We start from the raw sequence: 11,624 nt of genomic DNA, 5'->3' as shown, positions 1-11,624 counted from the left end.
TTGATAAAGAAATGAAAGGCGAAGTTTTGAATTGACCTTCTTTTCCTATAAAAATTTCATTTCGCTAAAGCCTGGAGCAAAAACAAGTTAGTAGATCCTCCTAAAGTCGCAAAAATAGATAAAACTTAGCAGCTGTCACTAGTTTGCACTTTTTGTTACGAAGGCTTTTCTAGAAACGGGGGCATAGCGATCGTTTTAGCTTCTTTTATTCCACTTGATTTTTCATCTATTCTTACATATGAAGCTTAAATATTACGAGGTTTTTTTATTAGTTTTTAGTTAGTATTTATTATTAGTTTAAACAGACGAAGTAAAATTTTGATATATTTTTAATTTAATCAAAAAAGTATTTATGCGAACCGGATGGTAAATATAAAAATTCTAAAGATCTTACATGCTGCTTTAAAAAATTTAATAACAGTTTCTTATTTCTCTTTATGAAGAATATTTATAAACATTGTTTTATACTTTACCTAGTGCATCTTTTTGTATTTTATGTTACATTATGTAATAAAGAAATAAAACTTTATTAACATATTATGCAGTAGACAAAAGAGTTTTACTTTAATGTTAAGTATGATAGGATCGTCTGTATATATATATCGTAAGTTATTACAATTTAGGTACGATATTATGACATGCGTCGACAGCTATCTTCTATCTTGTTTAAAGACCCAAATAAATTTGTGAAAGAAAATATTGTTATTAAAAACGATACATTTACATAAAAAACCTAACTTTTGTGAGAAAGTTTATATTACAATGTTTGTCATGAAATAGTACAAGTACCAACCTATAAACAGTTCTATCGCAACATAAAAGCCGACGTCTATAGTTGTTTATGACATCTATCGATTCGATAAACTCGTGCTTACCTCGATACCAGTTGATTTGACATCACTTCACCATATTATGTATGTGTGCCGGAAACCAAACAAAGGGTCTTTACTATCTTGTTTATCGCCGACCGCAAGCGGGTTAAGTAAAATATGTTGTCCGTATCCCATCCTCACTATACTTGTTATCAAGTAAATTTCTCATAATAGTTCAATTGCTTTCAACATGATATAGTCCCTGAGCTCTTTAAATGTGTTGCCACATGACCTCTTTAGTACTATATAGGTCGTTGCCAAAATAGCTGGCAAGCACTTGATGCTTACAACAGTTTTGTGAATGTTAATAGATGTAAAGTATACAAATAAAATCGATTTATTAATATTATATTTTAAGGAAAAAAGTTCCATACGCATAGCAGTATTTATCTAGCTACAAATAAAAGACAGTGTCACGTTTGAATTTTAATAGATAACCATTTACATCGAATGAGATAAACATTACGTTCATTTCTAAAACAAAAGAAAACGTTAGACATATATTTACACTTCACATTACGTATACATTGTCTTTTAACTCATCAAACTCTCATTTCATCTATCGCCGCCTGTGGGAGATTTGAAGGATGTAATGATTTTCCACGTCTTAAAGTTGCGTGTGGTATTCGAGTATCTTCTCTTCCTGGGGAATCGGCGGAACCATTTAGAGGATATTTTTGTCTCAAATCTTGTATTGGTGGTGAACTGTTAAGTTGGTTTAAATTTTTTGGCAGTGTTGCGTATCCGCCAACTTGAGGATAGCTAACATTTGGCAGCCTAAAACTACTGTTTCGGCTGCCCAATTTACTTGGCAACATCATGTTATCAATGCTCAATGTTGGACTAGGCGATTTTGGACCATCAAGCGGGCCCTTAAAGTTCAGATTCGTTAAATTTGGATCACCCATCATTTTCTTTCTATTTTGCCGCTCGATGTCCACAACTAAGCTCGGGGCGAGGTTAGGGTCAATATGATAATGGGAGTGTTTCCCCGAAATTGTTTCAAAGTGTTTTTCATTGAATCGCGTCTGTTTCCCGCGAGACCGAGACTTATCCCTTTGGTAATACACTCCGGCAAATATTAAAACGTTTAAAATGAGAAGTGAACAACCGATGGCTATTGTGACGCTTAGAGCAGTTGAATATGCAGCATAACCTGCAGCTTCTAAATTTGCTAAAGTATTATCGGTAGTATTAAAAGGCTGGAGATCTCTTCCACTTGGCATAATTGTGACGCAAGTTGCTAATATAGTGTCAACTGTAGTTAAAGCTGTATCCGAATATACAGAACCATTGCGCCGTATCTGATCATTCTCAATACTTCGTGCTAAAGGATCTGGTCTTATTACACCTTCATAAAGATCCGGCTCATTATGATTTTTAAACAAATTGTGGCGAGAAGCAACATCCTCCATACCAGCTCGATGTAACTCTGGGATTAGTCTAAGCCAAACTGAAAGTTGATGTGCTCGAAAGTGATTTTTTAATCTTGATTTCAAACCTATAAAAAAATATTACATTTTATTTAGACTTACCATTTTTTTTAAAGTTATGGCCTAGAATGTTCAGATAAAATAAACTATACCTATAATAAGACGATATTTGAATTTATTAGTTTAGCGATAAGACATGTTCTGTCGATAGAAAGTTTTCAGAAAAATCGTATCTTTTTCATAACCCTTAAGTGTACTGACCTATTTCGAGATACTTTTGGTGTGTCGAATCGTACTCCTCCCAATTTATGCCACGGAACTTGTTTCTTTCCCTCGAAGCCGGGAGGAAAGCTTCTTGTCGGGCGTTGTCATTGGGATTACTGAAATATATTGGTTATAAACAACGATCATAAGTACAAACAAAACAAGGTTTAAGATCTGTTTTTCTCTTATAACTTTGATAAAAGTATAAAAAATTTATAAGGGAATTAAAAAGTGTCAAAATATTTACCCAGTTCTTGCAAAATTTGAAATAAAAAGCATTATTGACTCCGATAACGCAGTTTCAAATTTTGTGTAGTTTTCAGGAAAATGTCCAAAACCATCAACAAGCGGTGCCCCAAAAATATATGGCAATTCTTCCCCGTGAATTGCTCCCATTCTCTAAAACAAATTTATGTATTTTATTTCACAGTTTTAAGGTTTATAGCTAGTGTTAAATATTTTGGTTCATTTTTAAACAGCGATACGATAACTTTGTGACGTTTATTATTTCTATATTAAAATTATTATTGGTTTAAATGAAACTAGTATTATTCGGATTTACTACGTGGATTTTATTATTTAAAAACTACATAATCCCGACGTTACGGTTGCTTTGCAGCAACCGTGATCACGGGCAGACGAGGTCACCTCGTAATAAAATCCGCGTAGTAAATCCGAATAATACTAGTTTCATTTAAATGAATACTCGCGAAAATCTTAGATCTCATTATTATTGGTTTTCGTTATTACTACGATTATAAATGCAATAATTGTATGTTTTGACAATGCTTATTAATTTGAATATTTAATTTCTTTATATTTTATTTCTCCACGTTGTGAAACAATAAAGTATGGATGTTAGTAGTGTTTACATCTTCAGTAACGTAATTTAGATTATCAATAAATCTGTTGAACAAAATAAGAATAATTAGTATGAATTCATATGTTTTTAGAATATTGTTGAACTGTATTTGTTACTTTTTTAATTATTTTTCACAGTTCTTTTAATTTCCACTTTGCATACTCATCACTCGATTAATGAAAGTAAATGAAGAAATATCCGGTGAAATATATTTTGAATAAACCTTTAGATTGCTATAAAAGTTTACAACCAATTTCAAAATTTAACAATACAGCCACTCAAGGCGTTTAATGCCAGTTTCCAGAACAAAATTATCTCATTACATGAAAATGAATCCCTACACATACTTCTGGAAAACAATGAAGATGTTTTATTAAATTCCATACAAAGTTTATGGCATAAGGATCGTGAGATAAATTGTTACCATTTTTTAGTAAATAATAATTACAAAAATGTATTAAGTACCTTTGGGTCACGAAATTATATATAAGACGATGGTTTTTTAATTAAGTAAGTTATAATACTGACTTCATAGTTTTCCTGTTAAAAAAGTTTTTAAGATTAAAGCAAATAGTCTTTATACATTTATAGTATTTATATATTTTGTGTATTTAGCATACCTGTGGATAATATCCATTTTTAGTCTGATAGTCGAATACATAAAAGAAAGTTTTTGTGGGTCTCCCAGGCCCATCGTCATCGGATGGTGTTATTTTTGGACCACCACTTAGCAAATCTCCACTTTGTATTAAAGGAGCTACATATTGGGCGTCAGATAATGCGGACACAGTTGCGTCTCTTGTGTTTATAGGATTCTGAAACAACACAGAAATGTTAGCGAGACTCGAATAAAAGCTTTCTTTTCAATTTATTAAGTAGAATTGAATAGAAAGTGAAAGTTTACGGCATTTTAACCTTAATGGTGGTAATATTTTATGGATGCGGCTAAATTTGTAATAAGAATACATCTTAAAGTGTACTTATACGTTAATTTCTTTTAAGACAAAAATTATTATTATTTATTATTTAATATTTATTTATTTTATTGAACTGATATTTACCTAAAAATATAGAAAATGGATAACCCTTCTCAGAGAATCACAAGCTATTTGAGTAACTTAAATTACTCCACGTCCAGAAGAAAGGCAGATAAATGTTGATAGCACCGATAAATAACCATAATTCACCTGACGCTTGATAAAGTTCCGGGCCAATATAAACTAATACTGACAATAAGAAATGGAATACATTTCTCATCATGTCTATCTGCTTTCAATTTCATCCGTTTACAAATGGTTATAATATAATGACCACAAATCTTTTTCGCAAAAAGTTCAAGAAAGTAATATGGATCGTATGACAATTTTTTGGTATGAAGTTCATTGTCTTAAGTCTATTGGAGACTAATTCAAAACGTAATGAATAATTGCCAGCAACAATCCAAGCCTTATGTAAGTAGTACAGTAATATTTTACTTATTGTAATAACATAATATTTTATTTAATTATTTATAGTCTTTCGTAACTTCCTTAATTCCTAACCAACCAAATTATAAAACAAACCTCTACCGTTCTTTCCCAGTCCGTATATTCATTGACAATTGTATAGAATATTTCACTCAGATGATACGTATAGGAATTCCTTACGTAGGTCCTGCAAAAAAGTTTGTGTCCTTTTAGAAATGACGGTAAATAAAACATTCTCATGGATGGAATAATTGTATACGTCAAATAAAAGTTACATAAAATACGATTTCCCCCAAATTATCTTATGCGCATTCGACCTCCTACTGTTTTACTATCTCTGACTTTTATGAGGTATAATAAAAATTGAATAATGCGAATAACACTTCCCCTCAACACGTGTTACGTAATAAAACAATTTCGTCTATTTCAGAGACAACAAAATGTCAGTATCTCATCCAATATAATGATATTTACCTTAACATACGATCTCGTTTTTCTGGTTCAATCCCATTTTGAACATCGTGAGCTGAGAATTTCCAAAGCGCTTCACATGTAACGACGCCGAAAAGCAAATCGTATTTATTTTGAAATAGACGTCTACCGCTGTCGCTCCTTTTTATGTGCAAGTTATTCTGATTCATATTATTTAAGGGGCCAAAACTAGGAAAATCAGACATTGAGTGCATCGTCAAAAAGTCTTTAGCAAAATCAGTTTTTATTACAACGCCGTCTACGGAAGGTCCAAAAGCAGTCATAAAATTAGGAGGGGATAAGTCAAATGATAACAGCTCTTCTATAGTTGCATCTCGTAAGCAGTCTACAATGATTTCATGGTCTTTTGCAAGGTCTTCTGGGATAGAACAATTCATATGTTTTGCAAGTTTCAAAGAATAATAAACGGGATCGTCTACTATTGCCCAAGAACTTAAAGCTGATCCTGACAACAGTATGGCTCTATGAAAAAGACCTGAAAACAAAATATTAAATGTAATACTCTTTTGTCTAAAAGCAGTTAAAATGACCTCATACTTATATTTCACAAAAAGCCAAGCAAATGATTTCATGTCGTATCGACCATAATATTGAGAGGTTAGGATTTATTTTAATAAAATATAGTAAAGTCAAAATATGATTAAGTAAATTCCTAAATAAGAGACATGGACAATTTAATTTAATTATTTAAGGAAAACTCTCTCATAATTTAAAGAACCAATTAACTTATACGTTAAAATTGACTCGGAAAGTTAATTTCTTGATGAATTTTCAGTAATTAGATAAACAAAGTATCTAAAGTAGATGGGATAAAGAAAATTTAATAAAGGAACGCTGAGAAGATCTGTTGTTTAACCTAATAACACCACTTAATTTAAGAGATTAAACACTCCATATTTAATAGACGTCTAGTTCTCACTCCAGTGTATCTCTCAAGATTAATTAACTTTAATGAATAGGGACGATGTAATTATTTCAGCGAAGTACATAGTCGAATATTACGAAATAGCACAATAATTAGTTTCAGTAAAAATTAAACCGAAATATTTTGAAAGTTTATAGAAAGTGTAAGAACGAACCTGGCATTACGGTTGGTGATATCATTAAGAAATTTATACAAGCTGCGCCCGAACCGTGACCCATCAGTGTGATGTTGGTTGGATCTCCTCCAAATAAGGCAATATTTTGTTGTACCCAATGTAATGCGGCTATTTGATCCATTAATCCATAATTTGCAACCCTAGCCTTTAAGTGTGGAGCAGGATTTGCGTTAAGAAAACCTGCAAGAAAATCATAATTTTAGTTTAGGCAGCAAGAAATTATAGGCCAAGAAACGAATTTCTCAGTTTCTCGTTTTCCAGAGAATTCGATTTCGTGTTTGGTATGCGATCGTTACAACGAAATATTACTCCATCTTTATTATTGTGGGATCCGAATATCGAATCTGGTAAATTGTTGGCAATTTGTATGCAATGAAATGTGATTTACATTACAAAAGTTATAGTAACAAAAAATCTAAAATATTTTATTATTATATATATAGAAAAAATATATATACATCTTTTTTTATTGTAGTATACATATTACAAATATTTTATGTTAATTTTTGTGAACTAGTGTTTGTACAATTTTATATAGTCGGTTTCATGTTTTCTTCAAATCTTACAATATTTAGTATATATATATATGTGTGTATCTCCGGATAAACTTTACAACGAAAAATTGGTTAGCTCAAAGCAATAAAAAAAGTCTATGAGAAATAGCAGTTTCGTTTAATTCATATTCCCTACTAAAGATTTTATTCTTTCACTCTTTAATACTTAAGAGAAAGCTTTAGTTCCCGTGGCTACAGTTTCTTATATGCATGAATCTAATATCAAAGACAAAAATTTATTTGAGATTTCTTTGTGCATTCTCCATTTTTCTCCATTTTATCATAACTTCTTCGCTATCCGATGAGTAAAACTATTTAAATTCCCCCTTAAAAGTGACGGTTTAACGTCGCCATATAAGTTTGATCCGTTAATTAAATTGTATGTAATTTAAAAATAAATCTCATAGTCTTAAAAATTACACAAAATAAATATTATTTTGTATATACCTTTTAATTATAATAATTACTTTAACTGTTATTAGTATAAAAAGTTTTGCTGGGATCTTACAAATTCTTCCTAGTTTAATTTGCTTGTTGGTGACTGGGTTTATACTTCCCAAATAAATGTCAATCTTTATTTCTGTTATATTTTTGGGAGCATAATTTTTAATAGTTAAAATAATGGTTGTACTAAATATACTCGTTTTATCACATTACCGAGACGTTTAGTTATCGTCTCATATATTATTTAATAAATTAATATTTATAAAAATGTACTTGATGGCACCCGTAACAGAATATTAATGTATTATAGTCTACTAGCTGTTGCCCGCAGCTCCGCTCACGTGTCTGTCGCTTTTCGCATAGCCATATATATATCAAACTTAAAATTGACCATAACCTCTTTTTGCCTTAACCAATTTTGACGAAGTTTTGACAATGCTCCTAATTATATGTAATCCAACTGTGAAAACCGCGTTAAGATCCGTTCAGCAGTTTTGAAATTATAACGTACCAGACAGACAGACAGACAAAAATTCCAAAAATAGTTTTTTTTGTTTCTATGCCTCTTCTTTAATTGTCTGCTATCAGTTTTTCGGAAAAATATTTAACGTACAGACATTCGATTTTTACTGTCTTTTTATATGTATAATATGTATATTGATTAGGTATGGTATATTTATTTCGGACTTATGATAAATTTACCAAAATACAACAACAACAACAACATGTTTTTTAAAGGTTCTATTTACACCTTATCAACATATATAATGTACACTCAAAACTCGTTCCGAGTGTGTCAATTTCAATTATTCCTCCAAATCTTTTTTTAACAAATTTTATGATACTTCTTTTTATTTTTTACTAGGAAAATGTATTTATTTTGTTTTCAAAACTTTAAAAATATGTATTTGTGCATTGATTGATGGTTACTTAATAATAATCTCATTACTAAGTTTTGTTAATAAGCTTGTGGATTTATTTATAAATTTTTTTTTATTATAATATTTTATTCAAGACCATATTTTAATTAAAACAGCACAATAAAATTAACGAGGACCTGCTGTCGTTAACGACGTTAGTAAAAATTATGCGCAAGTTTATTCGACAGCCAGTTTATAATTTAAATAAACTTCTTGCCGTACAGATCGTTGCTCTTTGCCAATATTTTCAACGTATTCCAAGTTAGTACTAATGAGTTTGTACGTTTGCCAAGAAATTACCTTACTTAAATGAAAATAAGGACATTATATACACTAGTAACATCAGATTTATTTTGTTTTAGAAGCTTATTACGTCGTTATTGAATAGATTACTTAATACCCTTCGAGCCGTAGCTAGTCTTTAATATTTTTAAGTTTGTTGTATTTAGTCATATTAATTCGTGAAGTGTATATATTAAAACCATATAACTTACCTAAAACTCCGAGTCTAAAGTTGAGTGTGACCACAATGAGATCAGTGTAGCTAGCAAGCACAGCTCCGTCGTATGGATTGCCAGAGCTTAGTGAATAACTATCACCGTGTACAAAAACTAAAACCGGCAGTGCTAATTTGGTTTCATCCACTAAAATTATTTTAAATCAATAAGTTTTTATACGTACGAACTTCTCCATAGTCATTATTTAAGCCCCGATTTAACTAAAGCTAATTAATTATATTACACTACTATAATTTTCATTATCAGTCTTAGGAAAAAACTTACTCTGTAATGGTGCAAAAATGTTTAAATAGAGACAATCTTCGCTTTGATTCTTAAGATAAGGCATCAGTCTTTTTAAATAATCTAGTCTGCCTTTAGGCATTTTTTCTAACAGAAGCCGCTCGTCGTTAAGATCGGGTAATTTCTGGGGACAAGAAGGCCCGGGTCGATCAGAGACGCGCACACCATCCCAAGGTGACGGCGTCCGAGTTGGACTGAATCTGGGGCAGATAAAACTTTCTTTCATACTAGGATTTAAAATTCATAATTTAGGAATTTAATTTCAGATTTTGAAGAAGTTTAACTTTTCATGTTATAGTGAATAATGTAAAACCATATGTTATACACTCACCTGTTAGATCCAACGGGAGGCGTAGCATAAGGCACACCTAAAAAAACCTCGAGCGGACTGAGATATCTATGTTCGTCCATCGCCAAAATAATCCCCTGTAATTTCCCATACTTAGTCTGCACTATTCTACTGCTTATTTTAAACTTAACGCTATTTTTTGGTATCTGATGTTCTGGATTTAAATAATATCTTTTATAATCCGCAAAGTCACTAAAAGTATTTCTTTCGTGGTTATAAAAATCGCTATGATGACTGAAGTCGTCGATATTATTGAAGGGATTTTTATCCGAATTGACTTTTGTATGTTTTTGGTTTGAATCGTCATCGTAATTCTCATGAGGGGAATCGTGTTGTACACTTTTAATGTTTAACTTTCCCTTAACATTCCTTTTGTCGCTATTCATATTTGTTGCATTTGGGTTTGTTGTTTTTAAGGATAAAAAAAATATCAACAAAAAGAAATACAAATTGAAACATGCTTGTTTGTTAGTGAATATTAAGCGTTTTCTGCTTTCACTATTTCGCTGGCCATTTTGACGCATTGCCTCGTTTTTAGTTCGAGCTTTGTGAAATTGTCCGACCGAACACATATTTCGTCATGTTTTCATCTTTTTATATATCACTTTATCTTGGTCACCTTCACGCACGATATTAATTGTCTGAAACAAAAGAGATAATTTATTTATTTCAATAATTGAATTACTTGCTTAGCAATGAGTTACAAGAAAACTCTATAATTAGTTACTCTCCCATTTAACTTCACTTAATGTATTGTAATTGTGTAATATTAACCAAATATAATTTATTTCAAAAAGTGAAAAAATAAGTTTGAAGAAAAATATATTTCGTTATATATAGTTTGATGGAAAACCAAACTTTAACCCGCTGTTTCAGCTTATTTTCCTTTCATAAATTGGTAATTCTGTGTTCGATGTAATAGTATTTATTTTAAACTTAAATAATGTTATAAAAGAATTTTGGTGAAAGTGCATATTTTTATAAATTAATAACATATAATGACGTTATGTTATATGTATGTTAATGAATAATTTAACTTGCAAACTGTTTACTTATCAAGTAAACAAGTACCTAAACCACAAACACATAACGAGCCGGGGTTAAATTGTTAGTTCTAAGCGAGTAATCTCGACAATGCAATTAGTCGATGATCAGCTATAACGATGCATGGCTATTTGCATACAGCCATAATTAACTGTAACAGCAGTAATGAACTAGATGATATCAGAAACTTCATGAAGTATGTATTGTAACAAGATTCCATGAAAAACAAAATGTAATTTTGATTTAAACATAGCTTAGAAGTAAATTGTCATGTGATAGTAGTTTCTTAAAACAATTGCTGGGAGTATGAATTACTTTAACAAACATTAATAAAAGTTGTATGACAAAAATATAATAATAAAAAATCCAGGAAATACAGTCGGTTAGTTTCATCTGTTACGGTCTCGTAAAGTTTTACGATTCATTTGGCATGATTGACGTCACAGATTGAATGATCCAATCCACCACCAACTTTTTTCATACAGAACATAAATTTCCTACCTTTTATCAATATCTGAACATCTCTGACACATAATATTTTTTATATATTTCCTTTTACAATAGTTTTAAATGACTATCTTAAAATATATAAAAATTCACACCGGTTACTGTTATAAACAGTTGTAGCAAAAATAATGATTTTACTTGAAATAAGAATGAATGACTAAAGTATTTGTATAGTATTAATAGTTATTGGGAAATGTGCAAATAGCAGTTGAAGTCAGACGGTGAACGGAGTTTAAGGGATTTTATAAAAAAAATATAACTTAGTTGTTTCAGCGGTAAATTTACAAAGCTTTGACAGCTGTAAATAATAATAAGTGTATTTTATATAGAAGCTTTAAAATATTTTTGTTATGTGACTATTTGACGTTGCATAACCTTTGATATAATTTACCCAAAAGAGGCATACAAAAGACTTATTCATAAGATAAAAGTTTAATATATCATACATTTGAAAATTTATTTTTAGTAACCTAAAAAACAGGACTTAGACCCTAATTCATATATTTGAAAAAAAAAA

General features: G+C 30.6%; 1 protein-coding gene across 2 annotated transcripts in view; it reads right to left on the bottom strand.

Annotated features, from left to right (window-relative positions):
- Positions 1 to 1,285: 1,285 nt before the first annotated feature.
- LOC116766438 (neuroligin-4, Y-linked-like) overlaps positions 1,286 to 11,624 on the bottom strand; it is a 43,769-nt gene continuing 33,430 nt past the window's right edge. The window contains exons 2-11 of one of the 2 annotated variants that reach the window (XM_032656281.2): positions 9,539 to 10,197; positions 9,190 to 9,407; positions 8,902 to 9,051; positions 6,469 to 6,669; positions 5,372 to 5,864; positions 4,994 to 5,084; positions 4,052 to 4,246; positions 2,817 to 2,968; positions 2,567 to 2,685; positions 1,286 to 2,373 (exon numbers count right to left, since the gene is read on the bottom strand). In XM_032656281.2, coding sequence (XP_032512172.2) covers positions 1,415 to 2,373; positions 2,567 to 2,685; positions 2,817 to 2,968; positions 4,052 to 4,246; positions 4,994 to 5,084; positions 5,372 to 5,864; positions 6,469 to 6,669; positions 8,902 to 9,051; positions 9,190 to 9,407; positions 9,539 to 10,128 — 3,168 coding nt within the window. In that variant the 5' untranslated portion in view covers positions 10,129 to 10,197 and the 3' untranslated portion in view covers positions 1,286 to 1,414. The remainder of the gene's footprint in view (positions 2,374 to 2,566; positions 2,686 to 2,816; positions 2,969 to 4,051; positions 4,247 to 4,993; positions 5,085 to 5,371; positions 5,865 to 6,468; positions 6,670 to 8,901; positions 9,052 to 9,189; positions 9,408 to 9,538; positions 10,198 to 11,624) is intronic. The other variant, XM_032656288.2, reaches the window with a different exon arrangement.

This window comes from Danaus plexippus (genome assembly GCF_018135715.1).
Source record: "Danaus plexippus chromosome 3 unlocalized genomic scaffold, MEX_DaPlex mxdp_25, whole genome shotgun sequence".
Taxonomy (NCBI): domain Eukaryota; kingdom Metazoa; phylum Arthropoda; class Insecta; order Lepidoptera; family Nymphalidae; genus Danaus; species Danaus plexippus.
This window is presented reverse-complemented; position numbering and strand designations above follow the sequence as displayed.